The 21,759-nt window shown below is 34.6% G+C and overlaps 1 protein-coding gene across 1 annotated transcript in view; it reads left to right on the top strand.

The window, feature by feature from the left end:
• The window catches only part of BANK1 (B cell scaffold protein with ankyrin repeats 1), a 300,120-nt gene that overhangs the window by 251,754 nt on the left and 26,607 nt on the right, over positions 1-21,759 (top strand). Inside the window, exons 9-11 of the mRNA XM_054591683.1 lie at positions 7-315; positions 4,250-4,558; positions 15,170-15,235. Coding sequence (XP_054447658.1) covers positions 7-315; positions 4,250-4,558; positions 15,170-15,235 — 684 coding nt within the window. The remainder of the gene's footprint in view (positions 1-6; positions 316-4,249; positions 4,559-15,169; positions 15,236-21,759) is intronic.

Below are 21,759 nucleotides of genomic sequence, written 5' to 3'. Positions count from 1 at the left end.
AAACAGCCATACAGAACCCAGCATTTCATCATGAAAGTGGGGAGACATACAGGCCGAGTGCTGAAGGAACTGAGGTGAATGAAACAGCAAAGGAAGAAAAGGAGAATGAATCAAGCACAGAAGCCGACTATATCCTACCAGAGGCTGATGATGAGAGTTCTGAGGACCAGTATGATGACTTGTATATGTTCATTCCTGGAGACAGCCCAGAAATTAATTCACAAGAGCCACTTGGGGACAATAGACCACCTCTCCCCCCGCCACGACCTGTAGTTGCTGCCCTCCAACTGGATAAACCTCACCTCACATTACAAGGTAAATTTAAGGTTAAAATAACAACAATAAAAAAAAACCATTTATAGACTTATGTAGCAAACAGTGCAGTGGCAAACCTATACAGAGTAGATCAGCTTCTAAAACTAAGAGCAACTGTGTTCCGTTCTTTAATAACTAGGGCCTGGAAAATTGGGCAGCAGATACTTGCCACTAACTATTCTTTCCTCCCTCCCTTCCTCCCTCTCTTTCCTTCTTTCCTTCCTTCCTTCCTTCCTTCCTTCCTTCCTTCCTTCCTTCCTTCCTTCCTTCCTTCCTTCCTTCCTCCTTCCTTCTTTCCTTCCTTCTGGAACACAGTCTCGTTGCAAAAGTTTTAAGTAAAAAAATAAAATGAAATAAAACCAGGAATCAGTCTGTAAATATTTCCCCTGAAAAAAACCTCAAGTGACATGGAAAGGTAAATAACAACTTTGCTTCTAAAAAATATTCTTAGTCTTCCAGCAAAAGGGAAAGGCTAATGCTGTACAGGTTTGAAAATGACCTTGGGCATTTCATTCATTTGGTAGCTTCAAGGGAAGCAAGTGGCAAAGGATTTATCACACACTGCATTGCGACCAAAGTCTAAGAACACTCTGTACATATATTGCTTAAGTGGAAGGACAGTAAAATGACTGTGACCATGTTTGCTCCAAATGCAGGATTATGGTGTGTAATGGGGGAGCGGAAGGGGGAGCATCAAGAAGAATTTCCATATTGGCTCTATAAGCCCAGAGTGTGCAACAAGCTAACAAACTTCCGGCTTCACATTCAAATTAGTGACTGTAAGAAGGTCACTAATTTTCACCTGCTTTGTTGATCACTATTTTATATTTACTTTCCAAATTAAGAAAACATTCTTACAAGTAAAATTTTAAAAGGGAGTTAAAAGAAGTCTGTTATCAAAACCCCATTTGTCACAATACTTTAGTTGTTGAGTCCTAGAAGGTTATAAAGTATATAAAAGCTGTTTCAAAAAGTAAATTTGAAGCCATGAAATTTAACATTTGTGTCCTTGGAGATCCTATCTCTATGAAAGTTCAAGGTGATCCACATAAACCTGTACTAAAGGTTATGCACTGTACTTAGAGATAGAAAATACTGTGTAATGTAAAGTATGGAAATCCTCAAGGGCAGTCCTCTGGTCCATTCACTCACTCAACAAATATGTTTTGATTGCTTACTATGTGTCAAGCTCATATAGGCCATTAAGATAGATCCATAAAGTAGGAGTGTCAATCTTGAGGGTGGAGGAAGAAACATAGATTAGTAGTACACTGACAACAAAATTCTCGTATATATTTATCATTTTAACAGATGTCAAAAATTTCATACAATTATTAAAATTAATTGTTAGGAGGCAAAATTGTCTTGTATCAGCTTAAATCTTTTAAAGAAGCTAATATTAAATTATATTTTTTCCTAATGGAAATTTCTATATATGGTAAGTTGGTTAGGAGGTCTAAAACTACTTTACCCAGAGTTTTCATCAGATATCTAAGACCGGAAATGTAATTTTGGTTAATATATTTTCTGTAAAATATTATACATAAAAAGCAAAATAAAACCAAAAACTCACTCCTTTTACTTCAAAACTCTGTGTTTACATTTCATATGTAGTGTTACTTTTAACCTCATCTTTTCATAGGGCAGATATTGGCAGTAAATGGAAAATAAAATGCTAATATTTGTTTTTAATACTTTAATTAAAGTCTTTCAGAGTAAGACTGGAAGCTTCCACCTTCTTTTTTTTTTTTTTTTTTTTTGCCAGAGATTTTATGGGTTCTTTGACTTTTACTAGCGATAGCTTCAGGAATTGTCCTTTAAGAGTAGTTTCCTTATGTCCTCAGGTTATTAAGAAAAAAGACCTCCTCATGGAGGCCCTAAGCATCAAATTCCCTGTGATGGATTTATGGACATATTCACTGTAGAAAACATTAATGTAGAACTCTATAGAACACTTTTCAGTTTATAAAGAAAACATTGTCTCTTTTTATCTTTATAACAAACTTGTAAGGCAGCCATCATTTAGGATCTCTTATTTTTTATTTTTTATTTATTGATTTTAGAGAGAGACAGAAACATCGATTTGTTGTTCCACTTATTTATGCATTCATTGGTTGTCCTGACCAAAGATCGAACCCATAGTCCTGGCGTATCAATATGACACTCTAAGCAAATAAGATGCCCAGCCAGGGCACGATCCCTTTTTGACTCAGATCCAAGACCATAAAGCCTATAATTAGAATGTGTCAAATACTTCTTTGAACAGGTTCCTGGGATTTTGAAGATTCTTTTCTTTGTTACACATTCTTGTACCAATTATTTCAAAAATTATAATTATAGAAGTGATTTATTTTAATGATTATTTACTAATGTACAACTGCATTAAGAAAGTACTGGTCCCACTTTGACATAAAAAGTATAGCCTGATACACTGGGAAATAAAAAATAAAATGTATTATTTCTAGTGCAAGCTTAACTTTAGAAAGAGTTGGGAAGGGAAGTGGGTGGAGAAACAAAGATAACAACTCAGGAAATCGGATCGTAAAAGTAAGATAGTTGACACATTCTACTAAAAATAAGACGCTGTATAAAAGTGTTTCCCACACACTTAATCTGGTTTCATCTGGGGTGCTGTCAGTGCTAGAAGTCACGAAGTCAGAATCTCAATGCCATATTATTCTTAGGGGAAAAGGCAAGTCATGGTGATTTTAAAGTTAGTTATATGTAGGCCTGTATACATTTTTGGTTAAACTAACTGAACCAAGCAAATAAAGACTGTTGGAAGATGATCTTGGTCTCTTCTCCTATGTCTACCCCTCAAAATTGCTGAAACTTCTTATAATAATATTCTTTTATTCTTCTCTGCAACTTGTCTTTTACCTCAGCTCCTAAGTTTTTCCACTAAAATATCCATAAGTGAGCTAAATTTTTTTTTGATCACAGTCTCACCCAAGAGAAAGAAGAATCATTCTCCTTTAGTTCACATGCCTGGATCTCCAAGAATAACATAGAAAAACAACAATTTTTCTGTCAGGAACTAAAATCTTTTCCATTTTATTGCTTTCATTAATACTTTAAGTAGAACATTTGTCAAGGGGGAACTTTTTAAAAAAATTCTCATTGGCCTAGCAGAAAGCCATCAAAATTATTTTCAACTTATTCATTAGCCAGAGTATATGATATCTTTATCTGCTAAGTAACTGCCATTGAACACTAAAATATTTTAATGCATTTTTATAAAAATATGTAGATGTAGCTAAGTATGAAAACCACCAGACAGTTTATTCTTTTCATATGAATTAATGTTCAAACTATTGATTATCCATACCATCTTTTAGGTCATGAACTTTACTTTTCAGTGTTCTTTACCTAAGAATGAGGCTCACATTGGCTTGTAAAAAGCAAAAGTTTGAAGGTCAATTTATCATTGTCAGAGTTAGGCTTGCCATAAGAAACCAAGAAACAGTGCCGTTAGCTATTCCACCCTGTCATTTTCAGAGAAATTGAATTTTAGGCAGAATACCCAGTGCAAACCCTATGAAAGGTAAAGTGACTTTAAATGAGAAAATAATCTAAAAGTATTATATTTGAAAAATACAAAATTTCAAAGCTTTTGGAATTTGAGGCTTAATTTTATAACTCGATTTCCTGATATTAAATTATTCATAAACTATATGGAAACCATTTATATGTTTATTTATATTTTGAAAGAATCCATGTTTTAAACAGTTTTTTTCTCAACACAGTTAACAAACTTTGCTAGGAAAGATATGTTGAAGAATATGTTGGTGAATTCCATGGTTCATTTTTCTTTTTTTGAAATTTATAGTATAATATGTAAATTATTATAGGGGAAATTCAGGCAAGTGATAGATGAACATCAAAAATATTGTATATAATTGAAGAGTAACCACCACCTAAATGTTTCATAAAGGGAAAATGTTGGAAGGCCAAATGGAAAGAAGTCAAAATTGGTGTGATCCCAGTGCAAGACAGGAAACAGGAGGTGAACCTGAAAGAGAGACAGAAAAGACAGAAGATAAAAAGAAGCAGCAGGAGGAAGAGGAAGACCCATACACTTTTGCTGAGATCGATGACAGTGAATATGACATGATACTGGCCAATCTGAGTACAAAGAAAAAAGTTGGAGGTCGGTCTTTTATTATAAACAGACCTCCTGCCCCCACACCTCGACCAATAAGTGTCCCTCCAAAAGAAGAAACCACACCGTACATAGCTCAAGGTAATGTATTTTGTTGTTGTTTGTGTGTGTTGGGGGATGGAATTGTCCTCTTTTTTGGTGGGATCTAAACCCCAAAGATGAAGAATATCTTTTCATGGCACAGGTGAGTTGTATTGGCCTATTGTAAAATTTAGAAATGCAGGGAAAAAAGAAAATAAGAATTAATGAGTAGGGATCTGGTTTCTAATTCTTTATTAAGAAGGATAATTTTGACAAACCACCCAGAGAACATGAAGCCATATCATGTGTTAAGAAATTCTGTTTGACATTTTCATAATTCTCTAAGAGGGAAGCTCAACTCCTATGAATAGTGTAAGAAAAGAAGGTAGGTCCTGTATTTTTTTGGCCCCTAACTTTACTTTTTGCTCCTAATTTCATTTAAGATAACTTTAAAAACTAAACAGTTTGAATACTTGAATCTCAGATATGCAACCACAATTCCTCTGATAATTGCACCTCACCCTAACGATTAAAATTCACTTGATCTGTCACAGAATTTCTACTTCATTATAGATATCAACTCTTCTTTCTCATTCACTACTCAGTTGGATCTAAATAAAAAACTAACAAATCCCTAGAGCTATTGTTCCCCCTGTATTCAGCCCAGTGTATAACACCTGCCACACACTGGGTCTCATCTGATGGCCAGAAACATTTTTGTTCATTTTCTTTGAAGAAGAAAACTTCCATCATGAATCATTGCCTAATTTCATTGGAGAAGGAATTGGAGGCTATAACTCTTTAAGACTTTCAGTCTTAAAGTCCACATATAGGAGAATTGAGATGGTGTTCCTCCTCATGCATGTATTTATTAGTTACATGAAATTTTATTGAATAGCAAATAATGAAGTCTTTCTGCATTTTATGTACATTCCCTACATGACACTGGTACAATTTGTCATATATACACACATAAGGACTTGAAAGAATCTTAGAAATCTTGAGTTTCTAAGAAATTTTAAAGGCTATTTATTGCACCTACTTATAAGCCTGACACCCTTCAAAATTTTTAAATATTCTTTCTAATTCTAAAACACAATCTACTTTTTTCTCACATTTGTGTTATATGCAGAGAGGAACTAGTATTATAATGTATTATTATTATTATTATTATTATTATTATTTTTGCATTTAAATATATAAAAGCTGGTAGGTTATCTGCCCCACATCCCAAATCAATAGCAAAAACTGAATTGTAAGTGAGGTCACCAAAGTCCCTTTACATTATTTCTTCCTTTTCTCTTTCACTGGGATATATCCACTTGCCTCTTCTTTTAAGCTATTGATTGTTTTTTATTCTGTTCCTGCACTAGAAAAACTGCTTCATCAGCTAATTATTTCTTGACGTTTTTTGCATTTCACAGTGTAAAATTCATCACATTTCCTTTTATTTCTAGCTCATACAAATATATTAAATAAAATTGCCACCATTTTCCAGAAAGCCATTCATTCAATTAGAACATTAAATTGCCCCACTTCTTGCCAGAACACAGAAGTGGTAGCAGAAATGTTGGCACATCCAAGGTGTGTTAATGTAGCCAAAGAGAAGGACGTCGAGTAGGCGATGGAAAAAGAATGCAGGATGCAAAATCCCAACCTACTGTTTCAGAAGCTCAAGAAAGTACTGGCAGAGACTAGGCAAACAAACCAGAGAAAGAGAGAGGAAAATCATGTTGGCTTTTGTGAAATAATTGAAAACATGTAAATTAGTGTCCACTCCAGCACAAAGTTCCTGAAAACCCTTGCACTCTTCTGGGTGGTATGAGTGTCTTTCGTTCTGATGAGGCAACTCTGTATGGGTTCCGGATGTGAGCTGGTAACTGGAAAAAATTCTTGGAAGCTTAGAATTTTCAGCCCACCCCCATTCTCCTAAGAATGGAAAAGGGCTGAAAATGGAGTTAATGATCAATAATTGTGTGAAGAAACCTCTATAAAATCCCAATGCAGGGGACTCGGAGAGCTCCAGGTTGACAAACATATCCACACTGGGGTGGTGACACACCCCAACTCCAGGGGGACAGGAACTCATGCACTTGGAACCCTCCCAGACTTCACCCTATGAATCTCTTCATCTGGCTGTTCATCTGTATCCTTTATCATATCCTATATTAAACGTATAAAGGTAAATAAGTGTTTTCTTGAGCTGTGTGAAGAGGGGAGCCCATACAGAATGGGACAGAATTCTAGGATATTTGCATATAGCTGAGAATTCTAACTGCTTTCACACAGCATAACGTCAGAGAGAAAGAAGCTCTGTCTCCACCATCACCACCATCCCCTGCCTTTAGAAATGTAACATTAATACAAAATTAAACTCATGGATTATTTTATTCAAGTGATATGTTTCTGATTTTTTACTTCCATGCCTATTATACTATACCTAATTTTATGTTAACAACCACAAAAAAGTAACTCATATTTCTTTAATGAAAAGTTTTTGAAGTCTGTCTGCTCTCAGATATTGTATTCTTCCCACCTTTTTCTCCCTGTAGTATTGAAAAGTTTCAGATTCATTAAGCTTCAAGAATATTGAGAAATTAATGTGGATTTACAGTGCTTCTTAATGACAGCATTCTTGATTTAAGACAAATCAAGGAAAGAAAATGAGCACTTTGCATAATGTAGATAGATCAGTGGTAAAACTATATTCATAAATCATATGAAGAGATGACTACCTATTGGGGAAAATTTTTAACATCAAATGACAATTTCCCATTTTCCCCTCACATAATTAATAGAGCCTAGATCCTTCTTCAGAGTCCATACTTCTGATTTGGAGTAGAATATAATTTCCCTTTCAATGTTCAATTGCTACTGAGTTGCCCTTGGCATTTTCCAGTGCAACAAAGCTATATATGACCTTTTTAAGAGCTACTCAGCTACCAGGACCCCAAAATGTCAAGTACAACTCAGTTGCTCTCAGAAATCTTCCACTTGCAATTCACTTGTACTTGAAATGGATCACATACAATACAGTTGAAAGGCAAACAGAAAAAAAAAAAGACCTTGTAGAATCTCTTAGGAAAATTAATCCATATCAGAGTGGAATGTCCTCATTAGTGAAGAAATACGGTCAAGTGGATTAAAGTAGGCTTTAAACCAAGTATCTTGGGTCCTATTCTTTGGCTGGGTGACCTTGTTCAAACCATTTAACTTCAGAACTTAGTATGTGTGTTACAGGTGCTCTCAGGTCAGAGAAACATATTTATCATTTTATTTATAAGCCCAGTGTCCCTGTCTTCCCCTGTGATTCTCTCTCTGCCTTTCTCTTTTCCCTGATAGAGTGCTGGTGCAACTCTGCAAAAAAAGCGGTTGTTCAGATCTGTGTGTTTACACTGTTCATTAGAGGTTGTCAAGCCTACTTTTGTAACCCAAGTGTTTTGATGTGCTCTTTCTGTCATTGGAACATCATGGAGACATTGAATACAACCTAAGAAGAACTTTGCTGACCATCTCTTAGTGTTGGCATAATAACAGTGAACTCTTCTAGCTTCATTGTACAGAAATTAAATTTTTTTATATTAGTGAAGGGGGAAGAAGGCAGTAACCAACTGTGGTATAAACTGACATTGCAGGATCTGTATTTCATGTGATAATAAAAGCAAATATTATCAAGCGCTCAGATTTTCATTCAACAGCAAAGTGAATTCTGATATTTTTCTTCTTAACAACATAAGAAGTTTTTAGTGTCTCTGTTAAAGATGCCTTTAATGAGAAGCTTAATGGTCCAAGTAGTAATTCTTAATTGGTGGTAATTTGCCTTCCAGGATACACTTGGCAATATTTAAAGACATTTTCAATTGTCCCAACTGGGACAGTACTATTGGCCTTTAGTTGGTGGAGGCCAGAGTGCCACTAACTATCCTACAATGCACAGGACAGGACCCACTGCACAGAATTATCCAGTCCAAAATGTCAATAGTGCCAAGGCTGAGAGAGCATGGCAAGAGTTGTTTCCATTGTTGAGACAGCCTAAACATTTGAATACTTGAGAGAACAGTCATTTGAAGATGAAATCATAGACATATCAAACAGCTATCTGCACAAATTTTTCTTTTTCCCACTTTAGATTTCCTGAATTCACAATAGTTTTCACCAGCACTTTTAATGTGCTTACCGTTCTTATTCTAAATATGTACTCATTAGAGAATAATAAGGTTCTCCGTGGGTTTGGCCCACTGGGAAGCACCTTCTGTGGGGAGCCAGCAAGCATGATGGAGTGAAAGTCACAAAGACTGTGAAGCCAAATGGACCTGAATTTGAATTATGACTTAGCCACTTAAAAGTTGTGTAACTCTGTACAAGTTACAGAACTTTGTTTTATTTTATTAATATTTTTTGAAAAGGAATAATAATACCTACTTCAGAGAATCTTCATTAACAACTACAACCACACACGTATGGCATGTGGCACAGCACAGGATGCAGGACGGTAGTCACTGTGAGGTAGGGCATGCTGTAGCACAGAGATGAGAAAGGATTGCGATATCCCCCAGGCAGTATGCCTTTTGCTCCTTCCTTTGGGTTTCATATGCAAATCCATCATTTTGCATGACTTTTCCAAATTATTAACTATCAATATTAAACACCACATAGGACAAGTAAGTACAACCCTGCCCTCTCAAAATTTTCCATGTGTATGTAAGTTATTTTCAATCTGCATGTATAGAGTTTCAATCTTTATCATTTGTCTTATTGACAGAACTAGTATTTAACATTTGTTAAAAATAAGCATGATCCAGATCCAGATTCTAGAGGTTTCTTCTCAGTGTAGCAACATATCTTAATACAGAAAAAAGAGAGAGAGAGAGAAATCATTTTTGGTAATAACTAAGTATAAACCAAAAAGTGAACTCATCATAGTACCTAGAGTTTACAGTGATTGTCTAACAACACAAACCATTTCTCTTTGAACATAGGGCAAATTACTAAGGATGTTTCTAGAGTACTATATACACTCATCATTTTCTTACTGACTACAAATGGATGGTCAAAAGGTAAAGTCAAGGAATAAGTCTGAATGAAACCATATGGGAGGAGACCAACCCTCAGTCTGGTGCTATGCAAGCAGCACATGAGACCTGCCTGGTAGCAAGAGGAAGAAGGACCAGTTTGCCAACTGGTAGAGTGGAGATTTTGCTAATAAAATCATTACAATGGTCTCAAGCTCAAATTACACAGAAATCTACAAATCAACTGCTCTCTCTCTCTCTCTCTCTCTCTCTGTCTCTGAATGTTTCAACTTCCTGAGTAAGAAAGATTCCTAGAATGGAAAAATTCTTATTTGCAGTGTAAGAGATAAATATACAAATAAAAACAATTTGTATTCTACTCTTATAAAGATTAAGTTCCTTAGAGGTAGAAAAAGTAATTGATACTGAGATTTCCTGGTTTTGGGGGAGGATTTTTATGGGATCACTCTTATCAGACAAAGATTTTATTACAAAATGGAAACAAAAATTAATGTTTCTCCTTAGAAAACCAAAGCATTCGTTGGTATTGCTGTTGAGCTAAAATTTCTATGCTATTTTCCTTCATGCACGTATGTGCTCTCCAACTCTCCAACTCTACCAATCTCAACAGTGAGCTCCAATCACATGAGTGACTTGATGTGTGCTGCCTGATATTTGCATATTCTCCCTAAAGAAAAAAAGCCATGACTCCTGACTCTATATGTCTTCTGGAGAATAAACTATTTTCAGATCAAAGACCTTCATATATGTGGCTAATGTGATTACCTGCAACCACATCACCCCTAGTATACCTATTCAAATGTGGTAACCTATGTTTGATACATTTCTTCAAACTAATAACTTGTAGCTATTGCTAGTAAATGAAATTGTGGTTTTAAATTGATCAGAGTATACTCACTTTCTTAGTCAATTTAAAAAGAGGCAACACCGCTCTTCAGTGTTTCAGTTTAATTGGTCAGTATGACTACATAGAGGGTTAAAGCATTCCCTTGCCCGTCTTTGCTGGCTAGACAAAGGTGTTGTTTACATTGCTTTCCTTGACCTCATTCTCCTTTTTGTAATTAGCTTTTGCTGGGTGTACATCGAGAGAAAGGTAGAGACAGTAAGGCTACAGAGGCTGCGTTATGACCCTTGTCCATCCTGATTATTTTTAAAGCAAACACTTTTTTTAAAAAGATTTCATTTATTTATTTTTAGAGAGAGAGAAAGGGGGAGAGAGAGGGAGAGAAAGGTCAATGTACAGGTGCCTCTTGCATTCCCCCAACGGGGGACCTGGCCCATAACCCAGGCCAGTGACCTGACTGGGAATCGAACCGGCCACCCTTTGGTTCACAGTCCAGCACTCAATCTGCTGAGCCGCACCAGCCAGGGCCATGTTGATTTTTTTCATCCCTATCTTCCTTCAATAAACACTAATGACACATTGACCTTTGCTTAACTGAATACCTCAAAATGGAGGACAGTATGGAAAGTGTGCCTGAGTCTAATTGACTTTTGCATTCTCAGGACCTAGCACAGCACTTGGCTACAGAGTTAGCAACCTAATGAAAGTCTGTTGAGTGAATAATAAATGCACTGCTGCTACCTATACAGTATCACCCCCTGAAAACCCAAAGCACAATATGGATCTTTATGTTTTATTTTATATCAAATCTCTAGTTTCAACAATGATCATCCGTGATAGCATTTGGCTCTAAACATTTCATTTTAATTTCTAACGGTAACCTCAAGGGGGTTAGCATTCATAATTTATATCTTTATGGATGCATTTAGCTCTTCCACGGACTTTCCATTACCTTAGCTACTTGAGAAATAATTTCAAATAAGCTTCATCAGATTCTCAAAGAAGGGAAGCTCTGCAAGTGTACCTTTGCTTGAAATAGGCTGCAAATGAGGTTCACATGTAGAATGTTCTTGCAGAAGCAACGTGGAAAGACAAATAGTGCAAGCGAATTCATTATATTTCACCTTCTCTCCCTCCTCTGCTTTTCTGATAATTTTGCTTTGCTTAACATTTTGAATATTTAATACTATGCTAATTTTATTCCACTCAATATCATTTCTACTCTAGAGAAAATTTGACAGAAGTTATTCTGCCAATATTTAAAATAAATGGGGGTAGTGTTTGGAACATTTGCATTGTTTAAAATTATTTTGAACCTCAAAAATTGTTTTACTTGCTCTGTGGACTTTCTTTTAATGCTTAAAAGAAGTGACAAATACTGACAATGCATTCATTTTCTCAAATTTCAGTTTTAGGTAGGATGAGAAAAATTATATTTCACTGGGGCTGAGAGTGAGTGAGTGGACTCTGTCATAATTTCTTTGATAGCATTATTTGAACATTGATGAAGTCAAATGTGGTCAAAAAAGAGTATTTTCCATGCATTCAAACACATAGAAACAAGATCTTCTCCATATATTATTTAAAAAATTAACATTGGTCTGTGATTTAATTTTCCAGTTTTTCTATTAGTCTAAGCCCCCAGCAAAATAATATCTCCCTCAAAATATAGCATTCTATTTAAATTTATACTCACTTAAGAACTTATTCAGGCACCATTTGGCTTGGAATGACTTGGGAAAAAAGAATTGGTAAACTTTAAGAATGTTAGAGGTGACTGAGGCGTTAAAGATAATCTCGTCTAAGCCCTAACTTTATCAGCAAGATAATAAAGGCTTGGGAGGAGAAAGTCATTTTCCCATGTCACACATGTGGTTAAGACAAAACTAAAACCCTTCCTCTATTCCAAGTAAATTAACAGTCTGGTATATAAGCTTTTTTTTTCTTTCAATTTCTATATGTTCAAAAGAGACTCTCATCTTGCTCACCACAAATCTAGTACAAAAATTTGTACTTTCATATATAAAATTGAGTGACCTATAACCAAATGTTCAGTTCTCACTATATCATGAGTTTTATGTTTATTTCTTATAAAGGTTGTATAGATGAACATGGTAAATATAAAATTTATAAAGCTGTTTAGAACAGAGGTTTTGCTGGTGGAAGCAATTTACAATGTTTCAGCTAATATTTACTGTAAAAAAAAAATGAATGAATTCTGGAATTTTATACCTGTTCATTCTTTTCCTAAGGCTAATAGAGCACATGTTTTTGGCACGCACGTTTGGGTCAGTGGTCATTTTGATGAGCTAGCTCTTTCTTCAGAAAACAAGTTAACGTTGGTCTTTTCCAAGATTACCTCATGTTCAAAAACACCTCACAGCAATGAGAAATCAGTGTGAGCGGCAATATGCTAATTGCTAATTTGGGTTTTATAAGGAAATGACACTTGTCTGTAGGGGGAAGGAAAGGGACAGCTGTGGTGGGTGGAGCTGGAGGCGAGCGAGGAAATGCCAAGGGAGGCTTTACAGGTGGAAAGGACTTTTGTGAGATGTGGCTTCAAGCACTTTCTGTTTTTAAAAAGTTCTCTCATCAGCACTTTTCATCATCATCCTACTCAGAACATCCTATTTCCTCTCCCCCCCAATTCTCCACCTCATCTCAGGCTATTTCAGTTGTAAACCCTGGTAAAGTCTCAACAATAAATAAATATACTACGTGTAACTTCTTAATATATAAAGTGAAAGAGTGTTGATTTAACATGTACTGTATTTTTAACATTTACTGTGAAGGCCGGGCATTTGTTGTCAACAAAACATGTTTCAATTAAATGTATTTTACGTAAAGCTTAAAGTGATTTTTAACAAATGAATGTCAAAATGCTGGAAAAAATAATGCCATGTCCAAGTTCTCTGTAGCTTCAAAATTCAGCATAATTCCAAAAACAAACTTAATGATTATTGTACTTTTTATGTGAAGAACATATTTTCTGAATTTATCTTTGGATTCAGATTATTTCCCAGAATAATGATGACACACTACAGTTTTTTTGTCTAAACAGTTTTAGTTATTATCTTAATAATACTGGGGGGGAAAGTACAGTGTCTGCATGTTATTAAAATTTCAGAAGTGTTTCATTTTCTTCAAGACTTCTAGAACTAGCCAATGAAAAAAATCAAGAACCACTTGTAAAAATTCTTTTAATATCCTAAAATATATTCACAGGTCATATATCTATTAGTATGCTTTATTTTCATAAAAAAATGCAAGACAAAAAAACTCTAAAACTTGCCAATAGGTTATATTTAGCATGCTTTCCAAATACTAACTTAAAGCATAAAATTGATTTTCAACCAGAAATATGATTTATTTCATGGATGTAATTTTCTTTAAACACATCCTACTTTGAAAATATCTTTGTTTCTCCTGTTTGAAAGAGGACAGTAGAGTGAAGTACCCTTTCTCTAGACAACTGCTAGCAAATTATACTGCTTATTAAATAATTATTGATTTGATATGATTTAGGGGGCTTTTTGTAAATTTGAAAAAGTGTCATCTGGAGTAATCCTGATATGACCTTGGTCTTAATTAGATTGGTTTAAGGAGTATTAAAATCAAAGACAGAGATCCAAGATAACTGCGCTGGTGCTGGCCTCCTGATCACGTGGTCAGGCCCCACCCGTCTGGACAGCTCTTACTCCCACCTGCCTCAGCTTCATGATCCTCGGGAGTCGTGAGGAGCTGCTAAGAGCAAGAGACACAAACCAGTTGAAAATGCTCTAAGGTTCTTTTCAATCCCCTCCCTATGGCTCCTTCTTATCCTTAAACAGAAATAGTTAGGGAAGTGAAGGCAGCAGAGTTGTAAAGAACCAAGCAATAGATTAAAGTTCAATGCTTGAGGGTCTAAATTACATCTCTACTGTTATTGCAAAGTTACTTCACCCATTTACAATTTAGTTACATCCACCTCATTCATCTGTAAACATATGAGGTTGAACTATGTCGCCAAGGCCTCTTCTGGTTCCCAAACCCTGTAATTCAAACTACCTATAAAAAATAAATGGAACTTGGCAATGTTCAGTTTCTAAAGTCAAGTTGTAAAAGGTAGGGACTTTTTCATTAACAAGTGCCAGAAGCTATATGGAACTTTGTGGGTGCTCAATAGATATTAATCAGTTTTATCTTTTATGTGCAAAATGGGATGAGTAATGCTGACATGTCTCACAGAATTTCATGTGAGAAATAGTAAATGAGAACAAAGCGCTTTTCAGATAATGAATTAATTCAAATAAGCCGCTTTAATAGTTTGGAGGTCCAGCTAGATGTTGCAGGAAAAAAGTGTCTTTTTTTTTAATTACATCTGTGAAATACAGCAGTCCATTCATCTGTTCTAGAAGAAACAGTCATTATCCTTGCTTATCACCATGAAGTCAACATGAGTAATTTCTGTGCAAATGGAATTTTTTGTATGATTTTAATGTTTGTCACTTATAACAAAATGCAGCTTTTATCTTTACCTGATATCAAAATGGAATTATATCTTGATTTTAATAGTTTAATGAGGCATTCCATCACCATTATACTGCTCAGCCCACAGAAAATGCCTTTTGAAATGACTGATAAGCTGCACGAGTGAGCAAATTGTAAATTTAATAATCCTCCTACTCAAAAAAATGCAATTCAAGAATTGTTACTAAGAAACATGATGTGTTGCATTCTAGTTTCCTGGAGACTTCCAGTTTGTTCTTATTTATAATTACATTCCAGAAATCACATGTGCTATATTTTTTACAGTGTTCCAACAAAAGGCAGCCAGAAGACCATCTGATGGCGACAAGCTTCATGGTCCCAGGAAACAAGGTATTGACACAAACTTCAGTTTATTTAATTATCTCTAAGTCAGAGTTAGAGAAGTGTTATGAGTACGGAGTAAAGTCTCTTGGAATAGAAATAAATAAATGTACTTGATTAACTTTACTCTTAACTTTGTCCTACCCAAATATAATTTTGCCATAATAAGATTAATGCAAAAAAATATTTTAATTAACAAAGGCAAGAATTGGCCTTGTGAGAATATTTGTGGTGATGTTGATGATGTTATCAGTCCACTGAGCCACACCAGCCCAGGCTAAATCTGGTTTATTGATGATTCCGCAACTTAAGCAGTTTGCTTAGATTCCTTTAACCCTGGACATCAGTAATTCAGCATAGCAGGAAAGAGCATTGATCTATTTGCAAGGACAAGAGAAATATAAACCTCATGAAATGTTAAAAAGAAAAAAATAGTAACTCCCTGATTACTGCAATCTGAGAAAGAGAAGGTAATTGAGAATAATTGGGAATATTTTTTTTAATTAAAAACTTCTAAGTACCTAAAAGGGCTTACTATATCCAACCATTTCTGTCCAAACCTTTCAAGATATTTACGACCATCCAGTCCACAGGACATACTAGTTGATCAGAACTGTTCCTGCTTGAGCTAATGAATACTCTTCAAATATCCTGGGATTTCATGGTATAGTAGGAAAAGCAGTGCATAGCCTCACCAATGATAATCTCTTAATTTGGTAAAGAACAAAAAAAAAGGCCCCTTTATTAAACGTTTGTCAGAGTCAAGATTTTCTGAAGGAACTAGACAAGTTGTCTAAAAAAGGTGAAAGAAATTATTTCCTTAGATGCTAACAGGAAATGGGACTGTGAGAGCCAACTATATTTCCACTGAAAATATAAGTGTTTCAGATGGCCTATGTTCACAACTGCCAAGGGATTGCCAGGAAGTTACACTATTGCTAAATCAAGGAATTTTCCTGAGGAACAGAAAAAAAATTAATTGGCACCATTTCCATGGAAACTCAACAGATTTTTTTCAACTCAGTTTTCACATCTTGAAAAAATATAAGGAACATTCTGAGGACTTTGAATCACAAATAAAAATGTCCATCAAAATACAGTTTTGAAATCAGTTTTCCCACGTTGGTTTTGAAATTAGAAAATACCAGAGTGCTATAGCAGAATATGCTGCTTCCACACCTCCACCTTTTCCCAAAACTGAGCCTCACAGGCTAGTCTAGTGTTTGTTCCTCACATAGCAAGCCAGAGACCTGAATTTTGTCAGTGAGTTTGGAGTTGATCACAGTTTTGAAGTCTCAGTCATGTTAACCAACTTTATAGAGGACTAATTTGTAACCTTTATAGCCCCCAATTCCAACCTATTAAATCAGTACATTCCAAGGACTAGATTCCTTCCCAGTGACTAGAATGCTTACATTCATTAGGCCCCTGCCAAATAATAGTGTCCATAAAATATAATTAGTAATTATAAAACTACTAGGTAAACATGATTAAGTCAAAGGAGAATGGGGGAATTTAAGGGCTGCTTCTTCAAGGACATGGAAATGTCTGCTTAATTTTTTCTGCTCACAAAATCATGTAATAGTCTAGGGTTAAGATTGCTCATGCCTCCCAGGCATGTCACATTTTTTTCCCTGTTATATAATTTTTTTCTTGGACAATGCCAAAGGGACTTTTCTATCCTTACCAGAATCATCCCCATTTTATTAATGTAGTCTTACCTCAGACCTGGTACCTGGCAACTGATGAGGTTTAGCATTCTTAACATCTTAACGGCCTCATCCACAGTTCTCAGCCACACAGTTCAGTACTGAATTGCATCCAGGATGTGTTGTTGCTGTCATTCTTAAAAGGCAAGCCATTTCTCTGAGGGTAGGCTTGGCAGGGGGGTAGAGCACATCTACCCTAACCAACGGTCTATGCCAGTGACTCCCAGCCTTAGGTGAGCACAAGAATTATTTGAGAGCTTCTAAAATGTGACTGGCTGAGTCTGACCTTAGACATGGAATAAAAGTAGAGCACATGAGAATAATAATGAGCAATAATCTAAAAACCAACATGCAAAAAACAAAATCTAATGAAACTTTCAGAGGCATATTGTGGTCAAATTTTACTTCTGAATATATTTCCAAAATAATCTGTGCAAAATAATCTTAATCTTTGCCATGTTTAAACCCATATTTCATGTAAAAATTTAAATCTCCAACCACTTTCTATTATATAATTATATCACTTGCTACAAGTGACTTTTGCTATTATCATTTGTTAACAGGCTTTCTATATTGTTTTCTTATTTTGAGACATTCTCTAAAATTATAATTCTATCAAATGTGGAAAAATAAAAAATATAGAGATTCATGTTATCATAAAAACATGAAAAAGAAGATATTTATTTGTGATAACAAAGACTATTTGGATGTGTTTAATAAGCAGGCAATGAATCTTCTCTGCTTCGTAAGCCTATCTGCCTGGCTCTTGTAGGCTTTGAGTTTGCAATTCCCAGTGTAGTCTCTTCCCACTAACTTCACTATAGATTGTACAATTGTTCTTCGAGGATGTTCATGCTCATGGGAAAGATATATAGTCAGAGAACATATCTTGTGTGTGTTCTGTAAGTGCCCAGTGCTGCAGCAGTTTGATAACTGTTAAATAATAAAATTTTCTATCAGTAGCAGACCTGGGAAATGTGGATGGTATTAGCCTTATTTTGGAAGAGAGAATGCTATTCTCTGAGGTATTTTCTTCAAGTTGTTTTTGCCAGTATGAGATATATTAAAAAGAAAAGGAAAGCTATCGAAAAGTGGTCATTTGTACTCCATAAAAGAATAATGGACTCTGTTCTCTTTTTCAGTATAACTTACATTTCCATTTGTTGTATTGTTCACTAAAGCTTTTTTTTATTAAAGTCATACCTGGAAAAACTTTTTTAATAGCTGGGTTTTTGTTTAAAATGGTGATGCATCTACAGCCCACAGTGTGGCCTCTGAAAAATACTTGTGAAGTGAAGGCATCAATAAGATGGAATTCTTAATAACAGTGAAAACAAAGGCTGGAAAAAAGCAAATGCTAGAGTTTGGAACTAATCCAGCTAATTCTAAGACTGAAAAAGAAGATTGAAATGAATAAAACCAATAGCCCACCAGATCCACAGCTTTCACTCACACAGATGCTAATTTTTCAAAGTTCTGTTCTCTCCAGCTCTGACCTTTCTGTGTACGAGTACAGGCCAAGTAGCCCTCTCAACAGAAAGTGAGGAGGAGGGGTTTCCTGTTACATTTTGCAACTTAAGAGGCTCAGGTAAAGTTTTGTGATGGAAGGATGGGATGGTCAAGAGGAATTCTGTTAGTATTTTATACAGGGATTTAATACTTGACCTGTCAGTACATAATCCCAAAGAATCATGTCCTACCTATAGGTGACAATGCTGCGCTAGCAAAAGCCTGCTGAACTCTGGGGTCTTGAGCTGTGAACTACACATATCAAAAGTCCTCTGAGATTCTAGAGCCGAAATCAAAACATGATCTAAACACAAGCAATAGACTCCAAGGATAAATAAACAATCTGTTAATGAACATGATTCTATAGCTTTCAAGAAGCATTGAAGAAAAACAAACAATGAGAACTTAAAAAATTACTCTAGAGGAAAGAAAGGAACTTTTCCTCATTGAAACTCAGTATAACCATACTTCTGTAAATATTTCTTTAATGAGTAAGACTGTCATAACTTCCACAAAAGTGCCAAGGTATCAACATGGAGATAATAGGAAATACACAGACACACACACTAAGAACATTTCAACTAACAATTTATAATTTTTGAAATCTTAAGAATTTTATAAATATTGTAAAATTTTATAAAATGTTCTAAGGCAATTACTGTAAAAGGTATATGAGCCATCAAAGTCAGGCTGAGATCAAAGCGAACTGTTGAAAGACATTTTAGGTGAGATGACAGGATGAGGTGAAACATGTCACATGAAGAAAAGGGATCAAGTAGCAAGAGGAAGTATGGTAAAAATAAAATCTACTCGGGAGCTAAAACTTTCATAACAAATTAAAATCCTCATTGGTGACAACAAAAAGGCTAACAGTGGGTGAAATCAATTATTGAAATAGAAAATTTAATTGGAGAAGGGTTTGTTCTCAATAAAGACGGAAAATAATCAGAAGATATGGAGTACAGAGATCCAACTCCTGTATAATAGGTATATTTAAAATAGGATAGAAAATACAATAAATAGCATAGCTAAACAAAGCTTTGGAGAACAGAGGGTGGGAAATGGTATTGCGGACTGTGTGGGCTCACTGTGATCCAGGAAAAGGAAAGACATATACCCAGATTTAAACGCACCCTAGCAAATCTTTTAAATTTAAAGATGAAGAAAAAATCCTAATGTACTGAGGAAATATTTAACCTAGATTTTTCTATTAAAAAGTCACAATCAGTTTAAAATTACATAACCTGTGTAACAAAAATTTGAATGAAAGAACTATACATTTTATTAAGACAAGATTATGGCTTATGTTTATATTTAGTCAGATGTTTTGCTCATGTCATGAGAAAACAAATATACTTTTTGGATATCTTGGGTTTTAGAAAGAATAACATTCTATATTTTCATGAAAGTATTACCCCCTAAATTTTCTAGGTAAATGAGAGATGAAGCAAATAAATAGCTCAAAAAAGGAGCCATGATGTTAAAGAATTTGTAGTGAATAATGAATTTACTGAACCATAATGTTCAATTTAAATAATTATTATAAATTTACTTATAGACCATATGAATGTAAAATATTGGTGATAAATAATAAATACATAATGTAACAAATCATATTTTTATTGCCATAATAGGGATTTAATTCTCAAATGCTATAAAAATGTCTAGAAACTAGAAGAAAATGAAAAAAATAATATCGTACTATTTTACTTGTGACTTTACTAATTTACAAAAAATATAAGATAAAAAAATCTCTTAAATTTAAAGAAATAACCATTATTTAAAAATAAATATATACTTCCAAATCCTTTAATATTATACAATTATTTATAAATAAGTACTATACACTATATGTACTATGTTACATATTATATATAATCTTTATAACAAGTCATAAACTATAATTAAATGCAAAAAAAGAAGTACACAGAACCAGATTATATATAAGAAGAGCAGTTTTGACAATACCCCTTGTAAATGTGTCCGTTAAACATCCTCACAGAGCAATAGAAATCATTGAGGATAAATGGCACTGTGTTACGCGTTTCTATACAGCAGCTCATTAAGTCTTCACTGCTATCTTATGTGATAGATACGATTTTATTTTTTAAGAAGGATTGGCTATGTAACCAAGGTCGGTCACCTACTATACTCTTTTCCCAGGTAATCATAGTAACAACTCTCTCTATGACTTCCTGGGCTTTTGCTCGTGCCACAAAGCATGTTACACACATTAGCTCCTTTAACCCTTGCAACGCCCTGTTAGGAAAGTATTACTTAGTTTCATTTTATAGACAAAGAAACTGATGTTTACAGAGGTGGAGTGAAGCAGAGTTGATTTGTACCCGTGTCTGCTGGGTCCATTATGCTATACATTCTCTTTTATAAAAGACAGATTCAAATTTGGATAACAGACAAAATCAAACTACAGTGTGTTTAAAAAAACAAAACAAAACAAACAAACATATTGTCATCCTGGCTGGTGTGGTTCAGTGGTTGAGTGCCAGCCTGGGAAACGAAATGTCACTGGTTTGATTCCCAATCAGTGGACATGCCTGGGGTGTGGGCCAGGTTCCCAGCTGGGGACATGCGGTAGGCAACTGATCACTGTTTCTCTCCTCTTTCTTCTTCCCTCCCCCTGGTTCTAAAAAAATAAGTGAAATCTTTAAAAAAAATACATCACCAAAAATACTAAAGAAAAGTTGAAAATTAATGGTGAGTAATGAATGCTAAAGAAACAGAAATAAAGGCATTATTTCAATATTAATTTTAGAAAAAATAGAATTCAAGGCAAACATGTTTATTAGACAAAGAAAATAATTCTATTTATTTAAATTTAAAATCCAAATAAAAGCTTGTCGTTCATGTCCTTTTAGTGGCAAATATTAAAGCATTAAAATATCTAAAAATGTGATAGAATAAAAGAAACTGACAAAACCACAGTAGTAGTGAGAGTTTATAAATACATTGAATCTTTATAAAGTAGTAAAAATGAAAAAATATAAATAAAAGGGGTATATAAAATGATGTTTGTACTAAATATACTATATACTTTTAATATCCATAATTGTAACATGATAATATGCTAGCTAATAAAATAAACTTCATAATACATGACCTATTCCACCTACATTCTGATCTCAATACAATATTTAAAGTACTAACAGAAATTTAAATGAAAACAACTGAGAAAATTCTTAAAAATTCTGAAGGCAAAGAGAAAATTAAAACACAGTAGACTGCTTAGAAAACAGCCCTATAAACTGTCTCTATAAGGAGAGGCAGCATCATAGCCACAACACTGTAGTTATTACG

This window comes from Pteronotus mesoamericanus, unplaced genomic scaffold (assembly GCF_021234165.1).
Source record: "Pteronotus mesoamericanus isolate MK-2021 breed Mesoamerican mustached bat unplaced genomic scaffold, CSHL_Meso_final scaffold_232, whole genome shotgun sequence".
Lineage (NCBI taxonomy): Eukaryota > Metazoa > Chordata > Mammalia > Chiroptera > Mormoopidae > Pteronotus > Pteronotus mesoamericanus.
This window is presented reverse-complemented; position numbering and strand designations above follow the sequence as displayed.